This window comes from Watersipora subatra, chromosome 9 (genome assembly GCF_963576615.1).
Source record: "Watersipora subatra chromosome 9, tzWatSuba1.1, whole genome shotgun sequence".
In the NCBI taxonomy this organism is placed as follows: domain Eukaryota; kingdom Metazoa; phylum Bryozoa; class Gymnolaemata; order Cheilostomatida; family Watersiporidae; genus Watersipora; species Watersipora subatra.
In genome coordinates, this window is record NC_088716.1 from 47230846 (window position 1) to 47257206 (window position 26361).

The 26361-nt window shown below is 33.5% G+C and overlaps 1 protein-coding gene across 1 annotated transcript; it reads right to left on the reverse strand.

The window, feature by feature from the left end:
* Positions 1-1372: 1372 nt before the first annotated feature.
* Positions 1373-24580, reverse strand: LOC137405146 (excitatory amino acid transporter-like). Its single transcript, XM_068091371.1, has 12 exons — positions 24495-24580; positions 13230-13378; positions 12522-12720; positions 12016-12138; positions 11719-11812; positions 9324-9460; positions 8542-8643; positions 7212-7338; positions 6547-6780; positions 4159-4353; positions 3422-3556; positions 1373-1520 (listed from the first exon to the last, which is right to left on the reverse strand). Exons 2-12 carry the CDS (start codon positions 13356-13358, stop codon positions 1373-1375), a joined length of 1623 nt encoding a protein of 540 aa, XP_067947472.1. The 5' UTR covers positions 13359-13378; positions 24495-24580.
* Positions 24581-26361: the final 1781 nt, after the last annotated feature.

Consider the following 26361-nt stretch of genomic DNA (forward strand, 5'->3'; position numbering starts at 1 on the left):
CTTGATCTGCATGATTCAAATTTCACAATCAAACAATTATCTGGAAATTGAAAAAGTAAAACTGCAAGATGGCTGTTTGTTAGGCGCATTTTGAGTTGGCCATCAAAAACAATTTTTAAAATATTACTGATCAATCAAAAATTTAGTCAGCCTGCCTGATTATTATCTGGTGTACACAGTTTTACCTAAAATTATTTGCCACCTTGCTGACAGACTTATAGAAACTCTTGAAGCCTGTTATAGACATTGTGTGGGTTACGACTTGCAATATAATCACAAGTTCTTAGAAGTCATTCTAATTCATCAATGCAAAGAAAGATTGTCGTACATAAATCTATGAAAGACCAGCATTCAAGCAATAGACCATACAAAAATACATTTATTTATTAATCAGCCATAGATCTACATGCTATATTAAACATAACTGTAGTAACACAGTAGTGACATTTGTTCAGCTGTACAGCACACTTAGTATGTGACATCTGCAAGCCCTCCTAACTGACACTTGCTTGTTGTGTAAATAGACATCTAATGCTAGCTCAAAACACTATATTAAACATTTACTTACACGCTCACATGTTTATGGAACTAAAACTATTAAAAAAACTTTAACTTGCTAAAGGTATAGTTGGGCAACACTATGGAATAAACTAAATTTAAATACATGAATGTTTCAGGTCTTCTCTCTTTATTGCCTACATAGAACTAGTCAAGTTATTTATAAATTATATTTGTTTTTGTCACAACAACTTTTAAATAACTTAAAAATGCTTATATATACAGTTACTTTATTAATTATTGTTGTTGTAGTGCTTGTTTTATGATAAATATCAGCTATTTCATCTGTCCAGCATTGGACAGTTAACTATATAACAAAAACAGATGAGCCCTACTTACGGACACCTGCTAGCAACTGTTCATTGAATTCATCCTTTCTTATGCTACATTTTAGATCAGACATTGTATCTCCATTCTTATTAGCCAGCAAAGACACTGCCAAAGATGAAATTTCCATCAATACTCATACAAATCGGTCCATGGGTAGCCAACCGATTTCGTAATGCTTCTGTTTTAGGCACCAGCTTTTATCCATGGTGAAAATGCAGTTTCACCTTTTCATAGAAATATTTCTGTGTTTTTAAAGATTTTTTAACAAATTAAGGCTATTTGAGTACAAGGAGACATTACCCTATACACTACTACCCTATACACTACCCTAGCCGATTAATATTAAGGGTGGGGGGTATATTCTACGGTGCCGATTAAAAAATAGGTCAGATGTTTTCTGATGAAATTTCAGTCATGAATCAAAAGCTTGCAATGTAATTGGTCACTTTTTGTAAAGAACAGTTGCGTGGTATCTATCCAAATATTATTCCGTTTCTTCAACCGCGACAGTTTGGAGTTGTGCACTCTCTTCCTCAGTGTTTTCTTTATTCAAGTCATCAATGGATAGATGGTGCACAATCCCAGCTCCAAATGCATCTCCTAACACATTCACTGAAGTGCGAAATCGATCTCTGTAAGGTACAGTGATTTATGATGAGTAGTTGAACACAAAACACTATACTTAGGTATTGTGGTAGATGGCCCCTCAGTTTTATGGAACTCAGACTATGTGGTAACTAGATGAATGCTAAAAAATCCTTTGCACAAAAGATTTATTTTTATTGAACATATACATCATTTACTACTTTAACTTTTAATTTTCATCTCATGAGAAAAATGTTTTAGGCAGTTTGAATAAATTGAGAAAAAAAATGAAACAACTGTAAAGGTGTTTAAATGTTAAATAATTGGTGGCAATTGATGGCTAATTAATTGGCAAATGATGGCTAAATAGTCTGTTTTGCTGCAATGATTACAAAAAATTATTTGATGCTGATACAATCAATACGAACTGAGAAAACAAAATAAAAACCATGAGTATGTTGAATTTATAATAGCAATGACTGGCCATGACTATATATCAGTGTGGAAAAAAGGTTACTGCTGCAGCAGAAGCTCGTTGTGTTCAATGTTTTGATGAACAATATTGGCAAGTATACCGGTGCAAACATATATTAGTAAGGCGCATGAGGATACTTTGTTTTTGCACTTTGTACATTTAGCTATCGCTCTTAAGAGAAACTGGAAATATGGTGCAACAGTACATTTTAAATGTAAATGGCACATTTAAAATTACAATTTGAAAAAATTGTTAATGAATTTTTAAATAGCTGGTAAAAAATTTCAAAAGGAAAATAAACGCAAAAAGAACTATTAATTATTAATAAAAATTGCATGTTTCGTTTGTAACCTGCAACAGCGACAAAGATAGATAAAGAATTGAAAGCAATAAGAATGCTTTAGTCTAATGAATACGCACACTTGTTTTTGACTTGCAATTTGAATGTCGCAAATTTAAATCATCTGTGAAACAGATTTTTTGTTACTAAAACTTCATCGCTATAACTAGATGGACGAATGACGGACGGACACTCACATTTACATGTATAGATTATATAACTTGAATTATTGATTGGTTGCACACATGAAAGGTCTAAGTGAAAAAGAAGCTTCGCGCTCACTAAGAAGTTTGTCTGCAAGGATGTTGCCTGAATATCATGACCTGCAAGGTTGTAGCAAGGATTTCGTAACCTGTGCACAGGCACGGTTTCTAACGGCTAAATATCTGTCTCTAAAAGCTTTAGTAACAGCCAGTATCTAACTAAACCAAACAAATAATGATGACTCTAACGAAACTCTAGAGATCAGAAAAAATTCCATAAACAATCAATTCAATATGCCAAATTTAAGATTCTAGAGCAGTCAGTTGGAGTTGTGTATTTTTTTCTAAAGATATTGACATGCTTTAAGGTTATAGTTACTCTCAGCAAATTAAAAATTAGCCATAATTAAATATCTTATTCAGAGTAATTTCAGATTTCCTAGGAAGAAAGTATGTGTGATGAAATACCAACAAAATATTTATCATGTAACAGACTACATGAAAGCGTGTGTTTAATCTTATGCATCTCCATAAAATTGGAGTTGTCTTCTAACTACCCTATTAGTTTTTTACATACAAATCGAATACAACATCTCTAGTATATACCACATAGTTATTGTAGCCTAACATTGTTAAAACGCTTATAAAGAGCTCCAATTAGTACATTGTGTGCCAGTACGTCAACAGTATTCACTGTCAATTGAGCCTACCAACTCGCTTATCACATATCATCATGTACCCTAATTGAGGCAAAAAGTGTCAGATTTATTTTAGAAATATGATCTTTTTTCAGATATATGCAATTAGAATCTGAACGTCACTTTGTATTATAATTGCATACTCCTACAAGTAGAGAATCTGAAAGCATTCTTCATCATAAAAATGATCAAACAGGAGTTTTAATTTGCTGTATCCATCAGAAATACTTACAGTAGCCAATCAACAGTGACGATTATTCCGATATCTTCAGGTGGCAGATCAACAGCAATTAAGACCATTACCATGGTGACGAGCCCAGCGCTTGGAATGCTTGCAGCTCCCACACTTGCTAAAGTAGCTGTCAGGCTATAAACAAAGTGTTTGAGGGTGAGAGGCCTAGAACAGATGGACTTCTAGACCTGTAGCTGTACCCAGAATTCTGCAGGTTAACATTAATATATTTCTGATTAGCAAGGGGAGTTACTGCTAAAGTTATAGACTGACAGCATATTTAGGAAGCCAGCTATCTTAGATGTTTTCAAACCACATTCTAAAAATTTTGCCTTAATTTTTAATCTTTGAATGCAGAAATTGAATTGATACTGTATATAATGTATATATACAGTATATATACTGTGTATAATGTATATACAGTATATAAACCGTCATTATATATACTGTATATACTGTATATATAGACTGTATATATACTGTATATATATATACATTACATATAATGTATATATACATTATATATACACTATATATACATGTAAATATATTGTTAGCATTTTACCATAAATGTATGCATCAAAAGCCCTTGACCTACTACTTTTAACTTAAAACTGGGAGGGACGAATCCAGTAACTGTTGTATATTTATGAGAACAAACAGGGAAGAACATATTGTAAAACAGTTTTTATAGAAGTCCCTCGAGATGACCTCTTTTATCATTACTTTGGCCTTACCTGACAGTTATAATTTCACCAAAGGAAAAATTAATGCCATTCAGCTGGGCAATGAAAATGGCAGCTACTGCCTCATAAAGTGCTGTGCCATCCATGTTAACTGTCGCTCCAACAGGAAGGACAAATCTTGTGACCCGCTTGTCAATGTTGTTGTTTTCTTCCAAGCATCTGAACGTGACTGGGAGAGTTGCAGAACTACAAAAAAGATTTATGTATTATATTATACATGTATTACCAAGCAGTTGATAGTATAAACCATTTCAGCATATTTTGGGGACCGTTTAGTTCATAGACCTATTAACTGTATTATTAGTTTAGTTAATAACTATTAGTATAGTTAATAGGTCTATGGTTTAGTGTTGATTTTAAAATATGGTCAGAAAAGATTAACTTAGCTTACATGGATATATATTAGTAGTTAGTAGTTAGTCATAAATCGTATCTGCATCTATCAGGAATTTAGTTTATTGCCATTAAAATGCTTGCTTTGTTTCCTGTAATGTTGAAACAAGATCAGCTAATTGAGCCAGTATTACTATCATTATTTTAAAATGTTTTACTGTCATTAAAAGCCAGATAATATTTTTAATAATGGTAAGACATTTCAAAGTGGTAAAGTAATAATTGAGTAAGTTAGCTGGTCTTGTCAAAACGCTACATGAAATAAAGCATTTTAATAGAAATAAACTAGACATCTGATGCATTTAGAACAGATCCTTCTATAGTTAGTATAGTATAATATAATAGTATAATATAATAATATAATAGTATAATATAATAATATAATTGTATAATATAACAATATAATAGTATAATATAATAATATAATAGTATAATATAATAATATAATAGTATAATATAATAGTATAATATACTAATACAATAGTATAATATACTAATATAATAGTATAATATAATAATATAATTGTATAATATAACAATATAATAGTATAATATAATAATATAATAGTATAATATAATAATATAATAGTATAATATAATAGCATAATATAATAGTATAATATAATAATATAATAGTAAAATATAATAATATTATATAATGGTATAATTTAATAGTATTATATAATAGCATAATATAATAGTATAATATAATAGTATAATATAATAGTGTTATATAATCCCACGACCAACCGAGCGAGAGTGAACTTTGAGAGTTTTTATGATAAATGCATGTGCACACAACTTACGAAAATTATTCATCAACAACGTCACAAACCCTTGTTTTGAAATCTCATCAACAAATTTAGCCATCTTTTTGTAAAGTCGTTAAAGTATAATAACGATACAAAACACATATAAGCCTATTTGAATATGTTACCAAGTCTTTGAAAATTGTCGACATATTTCTAAACCTTACTCATCTGATCAGATTATACACAAATAGACAGATTAATTTGGCCGAAAATCGTTATTAAAACTTGCTAAGCCTTGTTTTTTTCAAAATTAAGACCGAAAATTGAAACGCTGAGCGACAGAGAATAGAACGATTAAGTCGTGCGCATTTCACGAAAAAATAACGTGCACATTTCACCAGTCTATAGCATTGTAGAATTGCCGAAGGTTTCTGTAATTAACGTAGAAGTACACAAATCGTTTCCTTTTTGCCGATTTCAAAGTAACTGACATTTTGGAAACTTTTGAGTACTTTGGTATTCTTACTGATGTCCAAAGCAGTGTAAGTAAAGGAAATGACGATGATATTTTTTTCTAACGATTCTTATGAGATTATTACAATATTTAATTATAAGTTTGGATGACTTCAGAACAATGACTACGTAGTACAGATTTTCTAAAAATCTATATAAATATCACAACTTTTTGATATTTTTAGCTATGGCGTTTTGAAATGTAAACAAATTGTGCATTGGTTTTATATTATTACTATATTAATAATACTGGTTATTCTAATAATATCCGTGCATTTTCCTTCTAATATTGGCCAATATTGCATTTCTCCTATTGTAGGGGAGAGATGTAAACATATAACCTTTTCCTTTCATTATCGCTGTTTGTTGTATATATTAACACCCACACCCAGTACATTACAGCTACTTTTGCAGTTATCCTATTGCACTGCAGTGCCATTTGACTGGTAATATTGCATTTCTCAACCATCAGTATCCTTTCTTATTTTCCAATATCACTTTGATCGTGGGCTGTATGACAGTGGAATTTCTAGAAATTTTCTAGTAGTATAATATAATAATACAACAGTACAATATAATAGTATAATATAATAATATAGTACATGTAGTATAGTATAATATAATAGTATTATTTAATAATATAATATAATAGTATAGTATAATATATTAAAACTATAGTATAATATTTAATGAAATGGAGGCAAGAGAGATTAAGAAATACCTTGAGGCTGTACCTAGAGCGGTTAGCCAGGCCTGCAAGACACCCTTTAAATAGATAAAGGGGTTCTTTCTCGTAACTATAAAGTAAATGGTGGGTAGAATCATAGCTCCATGAATGATTAGACCAGCGCAGACTGTCAACATGTATTTGCCTAAGGTAGCGGCGACTGTAGCCAGGTTCTCTATTGCCAAAATGTTTCCCATCACCAGGAACATGATTCCAATTGGTGAATACCTACATATGCATAGAAAAGAAGCCTTAGAAACAATGCTGCTTGCACTTGATTAAAGGGTGGAAGATAGCCTATTTTTACAGGCAAGCTTCATCCTTGAAGACCAATGCTATTGTACACAATCTAAATGGGTTGTTAGCTAATGCTTTCAGACCATAGCAATGTCATGGCGCCTTGACCTTTAAAAAACTTTAGATTATTTAATGTTTGGTTTCATGCTAACGAATGTAACTTTCTATAGCACAAACATTTGCCGGCCATAAATTCATGTTTTACTTGCCAAAAGATAAACTCGCTAAGGTTGAACTATTAGCTTATGGACAGCACAACGTAGATGCTGCCCTTGTCTTCTTTTAGAGAGAGTATTGCATCAAGAACTAAATGCAACCATAAGTACTGACAAGTACTGACAAGTACTCTTATGTCAGCTTACCACATAATAATGCTGACAAGCGCCATCACAACTTCACTCAACTCTGCAAAGAACTTCACAAGTAGTGGTGCTTTCTCACTTAGCTGCGAGAGCACAATTCCGAATCCAATACAAAAGCATATAATGCCTACAAAATCATTTATTGAGTTAAGCTTACAAAGCATGCTGCAAAGAGAATTAGTTAAAAATTTTGTAGGCAAACATAGAATTGCATATAAGATGTTAAATAGATGTACGGGAAGGTAATGTGAAATAGACAAGTAAAAACTTTAATTAAATGAATTGTAGGAGGGCAAAAAGATTTAAACCATCGGCACAAGAAAACAAAATTTCAGTTACTTTATTTTGAAATACTGAGTCCTTACACTGACCACCTATGTATACATATATGTCTTACATATGTATATACATACAGTGTATATACATATATGTTTTATATACATATACTAACATGTTTTGTACACATATACATATATTTTATATACATCTTACATACATATACAAGTATGTCTTATATGCACATATACACTGTACATAAATGTCTTATATACTTATATGTCTTATAAACATATACATATTTGTCTTACAGGTATACACATATACTAGCCGAATGAACGGTGTTGCACGAGTATTAAAAACAGTGTATAAACAGTGGCAGGTAATGTAGTTGTTATTGGTAAATTTGAATAAGCTAGTATACGTATTGCCAAACTCACTAATTAGAACCGTGGGAGCAAGCTTTACTGATGTTGCGCTTAGCATAAAGTTGCTATTCGTATTTTAACCCAGATAATGACTCATACCAGCTAATGCATTCATTGCATCTCGTGTAGCCTAATATATCAGTTTGTTGCCTTGTGAATGGGAGGATCTGAGATCAAATCTTCGGCCATATGGACTTTTCCTTGCTAGATTTTAATAGCTGTAGCTAGACAGACACCGAAGGATGACAATGACAGAGAACCACAAACTTTGGGATTTATACGTATAAATGTAAATGTTTTAAGTTCTACAGCTGCAACGATGGAAAGATTTATGATAAAGAATAATTTGTAATTTTTGCCATTTTATTCTTAAACAACTTAAGTTGTTCAGATTAAGCTGCAATTATAAGTTTTTATGGTACTGTATATACATGTACGTGTGTATGGTAATGGTATAATACTCATCATTGTAATATTTATTAAGGTCTGGATTTGACTTTCTGGCTCCTTTTATAAAATTGATAAAAATTTAGATATTTGAGGAGCTGTATCGGATGTGTTTGTATATTGGAGTTGTCTTTACTTTAAACCAATCTTAAGACAACTCTTGTAGACATCCTACTCACCAAGTACATTTATACCGTCGACATTTTCAATGACCCGATCAACATTGGCATAGTCGATTATAGGGGTAGTCACCACTGGTGAAGGCATCATAGTGGTAGCATCTATATAATAGTAAACAGTGTGTGTGCCAGCTGACATATTTGTAAGCACTCAAATTAATTTAAAGAGATTTAATGACTCTTATAAATTTGGATTGAATTAAAATTCTATTCGGATAATTGTAGCGAACAAGAATTCATTCTGTTATATTAAATGTAAATTATCAATAATACAGAGATTACAGTTTCTAAAAATGCTTTAATGTAAAAGTTTTGTTTGTTCCTATAAACAAAACAGTAAATAAATAATACATACTAAATGATGTCAACAACAAACTATTTCACTATATACACTGTCTGAAATAAGTATTCTTTAATTATTTGCGTTGTAATTTTAGATATACACTGTTTTTATCATGTACTCTCTAACTATCCAACAAAGATTGGCTATATTTTGAAGTATCTATAAATCTGCTTCAATAACTAACATCAATTTAAACCGAGTACAAATCAGAAAAAAAAACAATATAATGTTTTCAGCTTAACAGAAACAATTTTTTACTCGATTTACTAAGTACTGTTTGAATTATATATGTTCGATCTGAAGTCTGGTGCAAGATAAATAAAAATTGGAAAGCAACTACAGTGTGACAAATTATTTAATTTGCAAACCTTTATTAGATTCTCAATGCACACTATTAGTAAGATTGTTTGGAGTCAGAATAGCGATTGTCAATACTTACTGGTGGTAAGATTGCCTAGAGCCATAGCAGTGGTAGTAGCGTTTACATCTTCCTGTGTTGTTTCTACTTTAACCTCTTTGTATCGAGTCTTGTCTTGTCGGAAGCATGATGCCACAAGATTTTCTGGGAATAAATTCCTATAAAATATGCGCTGCCGCAATTAGACTGTTCACACAAGAAGCAAGGATTCTTTTTCATGTAGTTTTCTTGGTATGAAAACACTTAAAATCTACCGCAATTAGACTATTCACAAGAAGCAAAGATTCTTTTTCATACTTGTAGCATTTTTGGTACAAAAACATTCAAAATTTACCGCAATTAGACTATTCACACAAGAAGCAAAGATTCTTTTTCATATTTGTAGTTTTCTTGGTATAAAAACACTTAAAATCTATTGCAATTAAACTGTTCACAAGAAGCAAAGATTATTTTTCATACTTGTAGTATTCCTGAAATAAAAACACTTAAAATTATGGCAACAGAGGCCTTTGTTAGACAAAGAACCGGTTGCTTATAAGTATAATTTATTGATGTGCAAGTTTTAGCTGAGAGAAAATGCTTGAGGCCTATGGAAGCAAGCAGATGGCAATGGGGTATCTTCACTAGCTGACTGTGTGAAGATAACGACGATGTTACCTGTACGACTGAACAGCTAAATAAAACTTATTGATTTCGGGACAATTTAAATCCTTTTTAATTTCCTGCTACAAGTATCTCACAGGAAATGGCTTGCAACTGCAGAATTTAAGTTTGTGTAGTCAGGCAACTGGCAAATACTCGTTACAGCCGTTGAACTTTGTTAAGTAAACTGTAATTTTTAATGCTATAAATCAATTTCCTGTTAGTGTCGAATGCTGGATTTCAATTGCGAAACGCTATAGAACTTTTATACAAAACTGCTGTTGCTCTTTTATCTAAGTAAAATAAAATGGTTGCGTTAAGGTATTACTGCGGCGCGTTCTCTAAATCAATTTGCAAGTCTGCCATATAGCCAAGCTATTGGAAATATGATACATAAAGTTGATGTTTATGATCAATGCTAGAATATTAGATCAATATTAAAATTGCTTTTTTTAAAACACTCCACATAATTTATGCTCGTATTTCAATTTTGTTTCATCAGACGATTTTCTATCTACTGAGAGCTTTTCATGTTTACACGCTGTGCCTAATATAAACCCGAGCAACGTCTTTATTAAATGGAAAGATAACAACTAGTCTAGTTAATAAACTCCTTTACTCAGAGATGTTTCACATCGGTTCATTTCTATAAGATGTCATTTAGAAATGGGTAGGCTCTAGTGCAAGTCGATACTAGCGAGTGCACTGACCAATTAACAGGCACTTGATGACAAGTGCTCGAGACAATGTCATCTCTCATGTACCACTTGACACTGCGCTGGTAAATGTGTTCTCTTTCAAATTCATCTTCCTGCAATGCTAATTAATCTAAAACTTTAACTTTGCCAGAGCTAAACATTGTAAAAAACCAAAAGAATTGAGCATGATCTAATAGTTTTTTACTATAATTCTGAAGGTTGATTATGTTTTGTTATACTCTAGATGGTTCATGTTTTATTAAGTCGATTAAAGCTTTAATCGATGAGCGTGACAGACATCTTGTAATTTACTCAATTGCTGCTACAAATGCTTTATATGGTGTAACGAATCTGCACAGCTGGCATTTATTTAGGAAGCTCCTAAATTGCATCAAAGAGATCTATTGCAAAGCTTAGTTGCCACCAGCCAAAAGACTTTGTACTCTCAAATACATACAATTAACCGAGTCTTGTAAGCGTTTATTGAGATTCATAGCAGAAAATGTTGCATGATTATGGTACTGCAGTTTTGTTACAAACATATAAAAAGTCTCCTAACATTCTAAATGTTTTTATTGAGACAATATGGTGATGGTTTATAAAAACTTTAGATGCAGGATTCAATCATGCACAATAAACTTCATCACTGACAGAAAGAACTTGCAAAAACTTTTTATATTCTTACCGTGAAGTGATAGAAAATATTGTTTGGTGAAGAACACAAACAGCTTTAAGATGCTATCTGGCTTTTTGCATTGATTCGAGTTTGCATTATAAACCACCCCTATACTCCAGTAGACCACATCGTGCTCTCTTAGTTTTTTTTTAATATTGGGCTACTGTACTACATAATAATACTCAAAGGTGTTGGATATTATTATGGCTCAAATTCACTCATATATTTCACTAATTACCGTAAGTTGATTGGTAAACTATTATCAGATATTTAGTTTATCTGATATGAAGTAGGCTGAGCCTACTTAATTCAAAGGATATCTTATCTACCAGCTATGAAAAAAAGAACCAATGTAAGAAAAAGGTTAGATGCATACCAGATATGAAGATGCTCTCCTTACCTGATGAGGTCAAGAAAAGCATCCAGAGTTGAAATCTTTCCTTGAGAAATATCTCTCTCCTGTCGTTCTACATTATTTTTCATTGCTGGATTTCCTTCAAAAATCAAAAGTTCATACCATAATATTTGAGCCTGAACAAATTTTTTATAGTTTAAATTAGTTGCAGACTTTTAGATACAAATCATCGTGTCTGTAAAAAAATTAATTTTGCAACAAAAAGATCGAATAAAATATCACATACTGTTTCATATTTAGACTTCAATCTTTTCTAACCATGATTACGGCTTTACTGCTCACCTGGGTGAATGGCAACAACAAGTGAGATGCCAATAATGATGGCTATAACGGTCGTTGTGAAATAGTAGATTAAAGCCTTAGATCCCATTTTACCACAAGCCTTTGGATTGAGGCTTGCCAAACCTGCAACAGCAGTTTTTAAGGCATGAAAATTACTGTTTTTAGAGAAATCCATACTGACTAATGAAACAAAGTGATAAATTCATGACCAATTATTAATCATTTTTGGAATGCTGACACGCCAAACCAACTGCAGAACCAAATTGCTGGTTACATCTAACTAACAAAAGACAGCTCCACATATATGAGAAGTGATGAAGCAAGTTACTATTTTATACATTTTTATTGTTCTCAAAATTATCTAACCATGTAGTTTATTTATATTATTTTCTGTCTATTTATATCACCAAATGTTGATTTATAGACTAAATATCTATTTATAACACTAAATATATATTTCTAGCACTAGCTACATGTACATGTACACATCTTGGAAACATTCCTACCTGAAATGAGGCTTGAGACTACCAGAGGAATGATTAACATCTTCAGCATTCTGATGAGTATTGTGCCAGGAAAGCTGATCAACATGATCGCTGTCTTGCTTGGGTCAGCAAGTCTTACACAGAATCCAAGAATGATGCCGAGGAGAACCCCGGCAACTGTCATCAGCAGCAACAGATTGTCTTTTGACCATTTTAGCGCCTAAAGAGCAATAGCGCTTCAATGTAGTTAAATTTAGTTGCTTTGTTTTATAATTGTCTTTAAGCTCAGCAAAAATCTACTTGGTGATTTTGAAACAAAACAAAGCTTTTACCGTGTTTCTAATCAACTCTTTTCTACTCCAGTTTAAAAAATAATCAAAGCCTGATACTAACCAAACAGTAGTAGTATGCATACAATTAAATTAGGCTTTAATTAGGCAAAAATAGGCAAATTAATTAGGCTTTCAAACATCTGCATAAACATAGTTAAAATGTGTCATTATTTAAACCCAAAGCAAGACAAATCTATTATATTTCTGTGCTATAATTCCATCATTACTCGCAGATAATATATGCATGGTAATGCATAGACATAGTAATTTATCAGACGCTGTTTCACAAACCATCTCAATCACTTATTTCTATATTCAGTTTAACATGGCATACCTGCTAAATACTTTATAAATGGCAAAAATTAAAAGAAAGTTTGTATTCCTTTTAGAATATTACCCCGCGAAGTTTAGTTGGTGTTCGGGTCCTGGTCGCTGTGTATTTGAGTCCCTCTCCATTCGCTTTCGAGCTCTCCTCCAGCATCGGATCATCTGCCTGAGCAAGAGTGTACTCTTCCGCTTGACCCATGTCAGCTGATTGATACCTGTCTGCAAGTGTCAAAAATTCCTAGCTTATAACAATTATCTCCTTTGGTAAAGAACCTAACGCCAATCTATCATATTATGCGTACAACTTTGAACTGAAACTAGGTAGTCCAGTAACAAAGCAGCCCCTTTGTAGTGAACATCCATACAGACTACTTTATAATCCATATCGTGTAGGACTTTAGGCAAGTTTATAATGTGAGCTATTGAATGTCCTCGCATGCTAAGCACATGCACATCTGTACTTAACCTGTTTTTATATGGCAAACAGTGTTAGCGCAAGAATGAAAATACAGTTTTGTAAGCATTCAAGACTTTAGTAACTCCGTGGTTATTCTTCAAAATGAAAATTTTACTAACTTGAGAGCTCATACTGTCAAAAGAGGATTGAAGTTTCTATCCACTGTTTTATTCTATCAGTATTTTAAACTTATAATTTAACGTGAAATATTCTATTTAAGCAATTTCATATTTGCAGTACACTCGTGTCTGTAATAGTTTTTCAAAATAATTGTAATTAATTATGGCCTTAGCAAGCCTCTAGTATAAGAAGCTTGAGAAAATATTTTCCTGAACATCACTTTCAAGCAAAAACTTAATCAACTTTATAAGACCGGTAAACTACCATTCGCTTCCAATCTTTGCTTAATAGATGTTATGTTTTTCTTACATAATAAACTGCATACACAGGGTATTTATAATTATGGTAAAAGGAAATGATCCAATGCTAAGCAAAGCCCCAACTTACATTACATAAATATAATTGCATTATGACAGGTTAATTTTTGCCGCTCACAAAAGCAGCAATTTACGAGTTGAACTTTTTAAGTTTAAAATTTCCTGTCTCTTCTGTGATTGCATGAAAGGCTGTCGAGCATGTACGTGTAGTTCTTGATAGAACATAGTTACAAGCATTTAAGTATTGGTTTGAAAGCGCATCACTCGAAGTCTTACAAAGAGATAATCATTTGCGTGCCAAGTTTACCAGAGTCTTTAATACTAATATTTATCCAAGTTCAGAGCATGAATAAAGATCGTGGTAATCAATAGTTGATTATTTTCAAGATCAGTCTCAGCAAGTAGTATTAAAGGGAAATCACTGTCTGCAGGTACAATGAGGACTGTACGTGTACAATGAGGACTGTACGTGTACAATGAGGACTGTACGTGTATTTAAGATCATAGCGGCTAAAAAACAAAGATCTTAATATTGAAGACAGCTAAGAAGTGATTTATTTATGTCGCTGGGTCTTACATGAAACGGAGTAGGCGTACTGTTGCAGTTTATCAATTTTGTCTTGAATATTACCTGACTCTTCCAAGAATACGACTAGCTTATGGCCTGTTAAGATTAACACGGTTGCATTTTGATTGTTTTGTCATTACTATATTGTTTTTTATGCGCTTTGAGAAAAACATGACAAAATCTGCTTAGATGCGAATGAATTGCTGGTAATGATTCCAAACAATAGCAATATGTTGCAAGAATGGCTGCGTTGCTCACTGTACTTTGTTTTGTAAAATATTTTTTAGTTGCCTTTCTTCTGTAGCCACCTGCCCTCTGTGTCTACCTGCACTCTTTGGCTACCTGCCCTTTTCTACTATCTGCACTCTTTCACTACCTGTCCTCTTTTGTTACCTGCCTTCTGGAGTTACCTGCCTCTCTGGTTACCTGCAATCTGTGACTACCTGCACTCTGTCACTACCTGCACTCTCTCTCTCTCTCTCTCACCACCGGTTGTCTTTCGCTATCTGCCTTCTGTGGCTACCTGCCTTCTGTAGCCATCTGATCTTTGTGGCTGTCTGCCCTCTTTCACTACCTGCACTCTGTCGCTACCTGCATTTTGTGTTTATCTAGTCATTCTAGTTACATTCTTTCTTTGGATGTCCGTGTGATTTAGTAAGCTGCATTCATTGATATCTCCAGCTTGACTTTCTGACACTGACAAGGCTTAATGAAACACAATACCTCTTATGAGGTATTACGCTGTTCATACGTTATATACATCCGATATTTTGCTATCATATAATCCTATAGAAGTATTGCTATTTCTAGGGCTCAAGTTTTTGGCCTGACATATGCACGAGCATTACAAAATATCATTTTATTACAAGAGTCTGTATTAAAATATAGAAAATGTTTTTCAAACTTATCAAGCAAATTTGAAAGTTGTTGAAAAAAAATTCAAACTGAGAATAGCACTCTAATTAGAATTGAAAGAGATAACTCTTAAGCAAAGCTTTGGCAAATTCTTAATAGCATCTCAAATGATAGTTTTAAATTTTTTCATATAGATGCAATACAGCAATGCAAAATAAACATTTAATCCAATTCTACCAAAGATGAAACTGAAAATCTGTTAGTTTAATTTACATATTTTAAACCAGCAACAAATTAATTTATCTGATTGACTGGCTTTACTACAATGAAGGATCAAAAAATTTATACAAATATATTCATATATGCATTGTATTATATATGTATATCTATGTTACTCAGAGTATATCATATGTCTGCATTCCGACTATAATTATTAAAATCTTAGAATAAAGAATCTGCACCAAAGAGGTTTTGATCTCAAACACTCTCATTCACAAGTTTGGCACCATACCAATTAGACCACAGCAATTGGCTTGTTCACTAGCTGATATATGTCGGTATATGAGTGCAAATACCCAACGGCTTTACGTATTATGCAGGGTCTTAGCATAACGTCATGAGAAGCTGGTAGCTCTCATTAAGCGTACTCAAATTCTCCATTGGCAATGTGCCAAGCTATTAGCAAGTGGCAGGCAACTCTCATTACTTCCCATTGTTTATGAACTGATTTTTAATACTCGGGCAATGACGGGAAGCACAGCTAGAATATACATACATATACATACATATATGTATATACAAATTGTATATATATGTATATATATGTACGTATATGCAGGATGAATATACTCGATTGAATGAATATTGGGTGAATATATTCGATGAATATATGTACAGGATATATGCATATATATATATGTCTATATATATATATTAATACATGTATATATACTAGACAAATGCCCAGCATTGCACGGGTATTAAAAATAGCTTATAAACAGTGACAAATAATGTAGTTGCCGGCAACTTGCCATTAGCCTGCCACTTGCCATTAGCCTGGCACAATTCCATTGGTTAATTTGAGTAAGCCAGTATCCATATTGCTAAACTTACTAATAAGAGCCCTGAGAGCAAGCTTTAGTGACGTTACCCGTAACGTAACGCAAAATCGCTGCGTATTTTAACTCACATAACGATTCATATCGCTCACATAGTCCATTGCATTTTGCATAGCTTAATGGGTTAGTTAATCGCCTGGAGAACGGGAAGCTCCGAGATCAAATTTTCTGCGATACAGATTTTTCATTGCTAGATATTAATCACTGTAGCTGGACAGACCAAACGACAGAGGACAAACTTTGAGATTTATATTTAAATATATAATAATATATATTATATACATGTAGATACTATCTACTGTATGTATATATATGTATATATAAAGCGAGAATCTCTGATAAGGTCAATGAAAATGACCATGCTGAGCTCCTCTGGGACTTTGACATCCGGACTGACAAGCGTGTCTTGGCAAACCAGCTAAATATTGTAGTGAACAAGAAAAGCTTGAGGGCTACTATAATAGGTATAGCAGTACCCCATGACTACAATATATTGAGTCAGAAAAAAGGAAATAATGGAGAAGTATCTCCCACTCAGAGAGGAGATTGAAAAGTGCTGGCATGTAAGATCAACAGTAATCTGGTAGTCATTGGAGCATTGGGTGCAACAACACCCGCACATCTAACGTGGCTATTCCAATTACCGGTAACAATTAACGTGAAGGAGCCTGCAAAAAGCCGCTATTGGGAACGAATGAGATCTTACGGCATGTACTCAAACTCAGGTTTCTGGTTGGAGACCAGAGATTGAGTAGACATTACCACCCACTTAGATTAACAGAGTGAAGGAACTAATTTTTATATATACTGTAGGAAGAAATCAGTGAACTACCATTTTTAAGAATTTAGTAAAATGAAGTGTCAATAATCTGTAACAGCAGTCTGTGTAACAGTGTGTAGTCTGTAATAGCAGTCTGTGTAAAATTGTGTAGTCTGTAATAGTAATCTGTGTAACAGTGTGTAGTCTGTAATAGTAGTCTGTGTAACAGTGTGTAGTCTGTAATAGCTGTGTGTGTAACAGTGTGTAGTCTGTAATAGCAGTCTGTGTAACAGTGTGTAGTCTGTAATAGCAGTCTGTGTAACAGTGTGTAGTCTGTAATAGCTGTGTGAAAAAAGCTTCACTAACTAGTTTAATGAAAGTGGCTTTGTTTTTATAATATAACTTGTATTGTTTTTGTAATTTAAATTTTATTGTTTTTATAATATAACTTTTATTGTTTTTATAATATAATTTTTATTGTTTTTATAATACATATTTTATTGATTTTATAATATAACTTTTATTGTTTTTATAATATAACTTTTATTGTTTTTATAATATAATTTTTATTGTTTTTATAATACATATTTTATTGATTTTATAATATAACTTTTATTGTTTTTGTAATATAAATTTTATTGTTTTTATAATATAACTTTTATTGTTTTTATAACATAACTTTTATTGTTTTTGTAATATAAATTTTATTGTTTTTATAATATAACTTTTATTGTTTTTATAATACAAATTTTATTGTTTTTATAATTTAACTTTTATTGTTTTTATAATATAACTTTTATGCCTGGATACTGAAAATTGTCTGATTAAATAAAAAACAGACACAAAGTGTTTCTGAACAAGGTGCTTTTTATCTTTTATGTGATTGGATAAATATCTCCTCAGGTATTAGATGTACATGTATTAGCCATGTTTAGTTATCCAGAAAGTTTTGGTAGTACGCATGTATATTAATTGAACTTTCTTTTATAATCTTTTGCAATCACACTCAACATTCAAAAGTTATAATTTTACTTTTTTTCAGCATTTATTTGATCTGTTTTGTTTGTTCTGGGTCTAGATCCTAAATTATCTGTTTGGCACATCAAAAAATTTAAACTTGCAAAAGACGGTCAACGCTTTGGATTCAGCATATTTGAAATTGTTAACAGTTTTAACACAATGGTAAACAGTGTTAACACAGTGCTAACACAGTACTTACCCAGTGTTAACGCATTGCTGATACAGCACTAATATAATGCGAATACGACAATAACACAATGATAACAATGTTCTAAAGCAATACTTGCACTGTGTTAAAGCAGTGCTAACACAGTACATACTGACATAGTGCCAATATTGCTAACATGGTCAAAAAAGGAGCTAACACAGTGACGGTACAGTCATCATGAACACAGACAAGCAGCATTAGTGATAGATTACCTTTTTATTAGTGATAAACTAATACTAGTAAACATTAGAAGGAGTTACGTATAGTACTACCTCTTGCATTCCATACAACACCACCTACAGTAAACTTCGAGTACACCTGTCCTAGTTTCAATTACTAGAAAGTTAAGTAGGATTTCTATTAAACGATTAGCAAAGGCTTAACAACTGAGAGCTAATCAAGAGCTATTGGCTGGATGAAATCCGACCATCTTTTCCCCAATAAGTGTATGTTTAAATCATTTAATAGGTACTTTACTGTGATTTGTCTGCACTTACATATCCATTATCTCCACTCATTTACTTCGCTTATTACGTACAATCACCACTAGAGAGTCACATATAGGCACTTCAATCAATAGTCAGAACTTATCAAGGTTGGGAGTGCTAGCACTTGCGCATGGCATCACGCTGTGGCTGTGACAGCCAGGCATCTTAAGGAAGTGGCCTGGAGATATTACGTCTGCTCGGATGGGCACGTGCCGTGCCGTGCAAAGGCAGCTGATAACTGGGTGCGCAACTATTAACTATGAAAAACTATATTTTATTAAAAACCTCTTCGCTTCATTTTTCATATTTTCTTTTGTTGTTCGAGATGAGTGCTCCTGCTGTGAATTGAATGGTATTTACTCTTTGTTTTCATCTCTAAAGATTTCCTTATTTTAACAACACTGTATGTACGTTACTATGAGCAGCTTAAACTGCCCATGAAAAACATGAAAAGGCAGCAAAATGGCAGAGTAAGAAAAATAACAAAACATTGCATAATAAGCAGCCTATTCACTATATTTCCATGGCGCGCATGACACACATCATGAGGATCTGGAGTTGTGTTACCGTGGGAATTAAATGTTTCTATGCACATTCGCATGATGCGCGTTGACTCTGGCGCCGTTTTGAAAAAAGGTAAGGAATTGTATGCTATGAGCTAATAGTTAGCGACGCACGTGTTAGCGTGTCAAACATATGAAACTCGATCGAGAAAGGTCGAACGGAAGTATTGAAAAGGTTTAAAATTGAATAGCTAGCGCGGTATTTTAATGCGCGTAACTCCTAAGTGCTGTCTCCATTATTCGCAAACAAGATGGATTCAATAAAGTTTGCGAATCGCTAAACTCACCTAACTTACAGATTTATGCCGTTTCCGTAATGCGGTTAACTTGTGGATTGGCTCAAATATGCACATCATGCGAATCATGGAAACATAGTGAGTTAGTGATTTTGATGCATGAAAACAGATAAGATGTTCCCTAAGCTTAGTGAAGGTTTTCCTGTTTTATAATTCCTACCTAAGTTTATGCTATGTCACTAATTCTGTGCAAGCCCTATGAAGCCGATCGAATGACAAGAGATGCAAACTCGCTAACTCTAGCCAAGTCAGCGGAAGGTTATTCAGTTTCCATTGTATTCTAAACAGTTCTTTTAAAGTTTTGAGAATCCATCAGAGTCTAGTCTATAAACTGCCTTTCATGTTATAATGAGTATCAATAAATAAGTTCTGGCCTTGGGGAAGAGCCGCAGGCATATAATAAGTGATTAAAGCATAAAATCAAATTCAGCTCATCTAACTTCAGACTAATAAAGGAACAGCTGGTGATACACAAGCACACTTGACGTAGTCAGATGAGTAAGTGTAAGTAGGTGTGCTAGTCTATTACCGTATCAGTCTTGCAGGAGAGACAAGGTAGCTCTCACCAACTTGTCAGGACAGCTGTTTGACTGCTATCTGCCTCCCGATGAGCATTCAATAAACATGCCGCAGTAGCAAATACTTCATGGCATATGATGGCAAGTGGCTGCATGGCCACTTGTGCCTTAATTCATTCTCGATGTGGGTATCACGGAGACATGTGAGCATAGTGATATGTAAATTTTACTAGTCCCAGAGAAAGATAAATGCTGAATGGCAACTTTAAACTAAAATTTACCAATATCAATATACCTAAACGTTATATGAATATTAATAAACCTTCTACAGGGTATATTGTTCTGATCTAACTGGCTTTTACCAATAATTATTGGTCATTGAACATCGTGTTCTGTAGTTAATTGATTATTGATTAAGATGAGTTTATTGGTTAGCTTCACTACTATGAAAATCTTTAAAAATGCTGGCAAACATGTTGTTTATGAAAGACCAATGTCATGGTAGTGGCAGCAAGAAGTGCCATGACCTTTCATGAAGTGTAAAGTTTCCGACACAATTCCATAGCGCGTGTTGTCTTTAAACCTTATTAATTTTAAAAATGTTGTACCTGCTCAGTCTCTCACGATAACAGTAGTAGTTTACAAGCTGTAAAGTCTCCACGATTATGCTAGGCCTTTGCTGGTCAGATGACGACCACCTGGGCAGAGACCACCTGGGCAGAGGTTGTTACAGGTAAACCAAATGACTAGTGTAGAACAAATTACTGGCACCAGATTAGCAAATCAGCTTCTCAACCAAAATTCAGCTAATTGCATAAAGGCAAAAGAACGCTATCACATCTTTAACATGTTTTTTCATGTGTTCTTGAATCATCCAAACGGAAAGTAGTTCTGAAACGTGAAAGTAACAATAGCTAATGACAGCTATTTGTCAACCGTGTAAGCTAACTAGCTGTGGTTTGAGCCATTCAATTTTAATCGATACAAAAATATTGGTGTAGATTCAGTTTCACGCATTCATAAACCACATTCATTCATATATTCATGGACTAAACAGTATATTTGTGTCTTTTCACAACTGCGCAAAGCATTCAAAATATCACATAGAAGTTAGTTATTAGCATATTTTTTTAGTTTAATGTAACACTGGTACTGTTAGTTTAACAATGGCAATCAGTGTTTAAACCACTAACATGCCATTCTACTTTAGTTGGGTGGTTAGAAAGCTCGCAGCGCATCAATGCTATGTTTTGTAGATATTATGTATATTATTCTGAACAAAGATTAAAGTTGCTTATAAATCAGCAGCTGCTACACTACCTCTAAGGCTACACTAGCCTGAGTTCACCACATTTCTTAGAGACTAGTAGTTTGATTGGTTTACTAGTACTTAAAAGCGCTCTCACCATTACTTCAGCCCTTGCTAGCTCTTAGTCTGTGAACCTAACAATGTTTCAAATATATGTTATTCCCATGTTAATAAGTGAATGCAGAAGATGCTGTCCATAGATGAAGAGAGGCTGTTTGGATCAAATTATTAAATCACGTGTCAGCTAGGTGAACTGATATTGGGACAAGGCAATAGTATTTCTTGCATCAGTGGGTGGTAGTGTTACTACTGATTATATAAAATAATGCTTTATGCATAAACCTTTACCAAAATGTATGCTTTATTTTAAAAATGTTTAGTTTATTTTTGTGTCATGGTCTAATTTGCTCTGAGCGGCCTTAACCAGTGATGATGAAGGTTATATCTACCTATAAACTCTAAACTATGTTGGTAGAGAGTTTTGAAATTTTCCTGGACGCACTGGAAGAAAACTGTGCATATTAATAAAGTGTTCTATGATACATACATGTACCTTCTTACTGCCCCCTGGTAATTCATAAAACATTCATACTGTGTGTGCAACTCTTTAAGATCACTGTGAGCCTTACAAAAAGAGGTTGTAGGTAATGATGGCCGTGGTAGACCGAATGGTTTTATGTAAAAAGTTGCACTTTTACAAGGAGTTGCTTTATAGCAACCATTTTGCTGAAATTATATTACTTCCTGTGGATAAGTGATAAATTACAAAGTTATTTATAGCCAAAAATGTGTAAAGTGCAGTCCAAAACCAACACTAAACCTCAATCATCTAACATTCTACCTTTACAAACTTTTAACTAAAAATAAACAGAATGAGTGGCAAAAACTTGATTTACTGTAAACATTGACTATTATCCAGTTTTAAATCTATGATAAACTTAAAGGTATTCCTTTATGTGCTGGGGAAATTTAACAAAACTTTGACAAGAGATAAATGCTAAAGAAATAATGAGCAAAAACTACTTTGAATTTCATCATCTATACATTTATTCTCTTCCATATTTCTGCAAATACTTTTGTTTTGGTGACAAAATTTTAAAGACTTTGTCCACATTGCATTACTATCCTTTTTGTATTAAACCAGTATCATTGTCTGTGCAGAAACAACCATTTACCGTTTCATCATACTTACTGTCCTATCATACTTAGTGTCCCATCATACTTACTGTCCCATCATACTTACTGTCCTATCATACTTACTGTCCTATCATACTTACTGTCCTATCATACTTACTGTCCCATCATACTTACTGTCCTATCATACTTACTGTCCCGTCATACTTACTGTCCCATCATACTTACTGTCTCGTCATACTTACTGTCCTATCATACTTACTGTCCCATCACACTTACTGTCCCATCATACTTACTGTCCCATCATACTTACTGTCCCATCATACTTACTGTCCCGTCATACTTACTGTCCTATCATACTTACTGTCCTATCATACTTACTGTCATCATGCTGACACACTTATAATTATACCATTACCACTATATTTAACTTTCTGCTGAAATGCTTCAGAGGTATTCAGAACGTACCCTTCCCTGAAGTTAAATCTGTTGTAATTTTTGGTTTCTTTAGTTTAAATTATGTTCGTAATTGCATTTATGAAAATAAATTTTTCTTGGATATATTTGCATATACATACATCGCATACTATAGTGCTGACACCCTGCTAGCTATCTGCTGATATTCAGGGGCAGCATTCAGGGTAAATAGCGTTGGGAAAACATTTCTATTTCAAATTGAATTATAGCCATTAAGGTATTAAAAGAATGCAGTACCAGGCACGTACTCCTCATCTCTGAATAAGTTATGGTTATAGCTATTCCTTAACAATTAGTGAATGAATTGTAGATAGAGTTTCATGCTTAAAATTACGTTTTCGAATAAACCTATCCTTGAAAGGTTACAAATATAGACTCGGTGGCTAACTGCAATAAGGAAGGAAGCAGTTATTTAATACCGATAGGATGCATGAAGGGTAAGAGATGTAAAGTCCCTCAAGTGTTTTATTCACAGGCCTTCAGTTCTGAATTACAATAAGTTTTAGCGCTCTAGATGAGTCAATCAATACTCAGTCGCTACATTTTAAACAGATGATGCAAATCTTAACAACCAGGCTAATCATAGCCTCAGCAACTACATTTTACACAGATGATGCAAATCTAAACAACCAGGCCGATCAAAGCCTCAGCTACTACATTTCAAACAGGAGAGACAAATCTGAGCAACTAGGCTGATCATAGCCTCAGGTACTACATTTTAAATAGGAGAGACAAATCTGAACAACTAAGCTGATCATAGCCTCAGCTTTTATGACGCTGCTTTTTAAAGACCTGACTATGTGTTTGTTTTTGTCTTGATCTAAAATTTTCTGTTTCCTAGAGAAGTGATAACAAATGAAAGCATTTCCTGATGCAATTTTGAGTGGGAATTCAATTTTAGAAAGGTTGAAGGACTGGCCCCTCTACTAAATGTTTTACCTTCAGGTAAATTATAGGTGGCAATTGACGCAAAATTCTAATAATCAACATATTCTTCCTTGCATCATGCAATAAATTTATCTCAATCGCCAGGAACCCCACATGATTTTACAGTAATATTCTACAAAATACAAGACAAACTTCTAGCCTTGGCTTCTAGATTATATAAAAAAAATTATGGGACCAACCGTATATAAGTGAGAGTATTGTAGGCTGTGAGCAAGGCTAGCTACTCCACATGCTGTCCGTAGTCAAAGGGAAATGTCCGTGTCAGAATCTATAGGAAAGAGAATAATTTAAGATTGTAAACCTTTGCACAGCTTCAGTTTACTAACATAAGCTATTGACAGCAACACGACGCTATGGCATTATAACCTACCCTAATACCCTGAGCTTTGTCCATATTGTTTGCTAAAAACGGCTAACATTTGCATGGCGTCACAAAAAAATATCCCTGTAATGTAGCACTAGTTTGCAAGAACTACTGACACGCGTGTCAGATGTGCATTTCTTTAATTGTTCCATATAATAAGATACTATTTTAAAAGATTGTTTTTAACATTGTGCATTCATTATAGTAATCTTATTCAAGGGTGGAGGTAATATTTACCATGCACACCAGAATCAATGCGAGTTGTACAAATGGCTTACAAAAGCGTCTGTGGTATTAGGCCAGCAATTTTCTTAGCAGATTAGGTATAGTAAGAATAATGGCAAGTGTGTAGTAAACATAATAATAGCAATAGTAACAGTATGTAGTAAACATAATAATAATAGCAGCAAGCGGTAAACATGAAAATAAGAACAACAGCTGTATATAGTAAATAAAGGTCTATATACCAATAGCTTCTAAACTGTATCTGATATTCACCAATGTAAACCATTTTTCTGGTTTGTCAAATGTAACAAAGCCACTCAGTATTGTTTCAAGGATCGACTAACGTAATATCTTTGAAAGTGAACAGACAAGGATAGTTCTACACAGCCGCTTTTAGTATAAAAGTTGATTGCATTGCCATAATTCCTTGTACTTAAATCCTTTTAACTATTCTGCATTCTCCTCAAACCTGTGTTCAGTGGTTAGCGTATCGCTAGTCACTACAGCATGAACGTGATACAAATTATTACTTAAAACCTAACAAGTACTATAACCTTTTACAAATAATCTTCTATACATGCCCGTAACTAACATAATATTACAAAACTATGCATTGTACTACAAGTAAATGAAATCTTACAATATCGTTGAGAGCTTGCAAAGGAAAGCCAACAATCTTTGCTTTTCTAATTTTTATGACAGGCAATAGAAACATAAATGCAGATTAAAGCATGAGCATTTCTGTAATCAGATTATTCTTAGCCAGTTAAATAACGACGTTAGACTTTCATTGACCAATAGAAATACGGCATTCGTTTGGTAGTGTTGCGGTAAGAGAAGAGAACTTCTTACCTATTTACTCTGCAACAAATTTTCATGGATTAAGAAATAGCATCTTGCTGACAGCATAAATGAGACAAGTCTGCCAATGCCAGTATAGCACGATATGTGAGCTGCAGGTATTTAAGTAAATAAAGTGGCAGATCTCTGAATTGCATAGTTGATGTCAGGCATAAACTGGGTGTGTGCCCAGGAAGCAGACTTGACCTTTAATCTTTTGCTTCAAGCAAGGTATTTATGTTATAAGCCCGTGACCTTTGTAGTAGTAACAAATGGCTGTAAACCACCTTCCGTTTGATTCTATGGGTAAGTAGTATAAATGTTAAGCCAATTGAAGTGTCAACATAGGTGATGGAGCAAATAGAGTGTAATTGAAATGCGTAACTTACAACCACTTGTCATAAATTGTCATGGTGTCATTTGCCGGTCAGAAGAAGCGAAGTAAGATATTGTATTATAGAAACCTGAGAGTTGACATCAGCATGTCAAAGATTGTTGGTGAATGCATGCCACTTCTGCAGGTTCAGTCTGTTGCACTGCCATACTTGAATGTTTAAATTGTGGAAAAGATGAATACACAAGAGATGAATATAAAATCGTGTGGCCCTACGAATGTT

Bases quoted from the DNA above. Each gene is read 5' to 3' on its own strand.
- LOC137405146 (XM_068091371.1), bottom strand. From the start codon at position 13,358: ATGGGTCAAGCGGAAGAGTACACTCTTGCTCAGGCAGATGATCCGATG. The intron at 8,644-9,323 runs GTAAGTATTGAC...ACTATTATATAG, and splicing joins TCTAGGCAATCTTACCACCA to ATGCTACCACTATGATGCCT. The intron at 4,354-6,546 runs GTATTTCTTAAT...TCTTTTTTGTAG, and splicing joins GCTCTAGGTACAGCCTCAAG to TTCTGCAACTCTCCCAGTCA.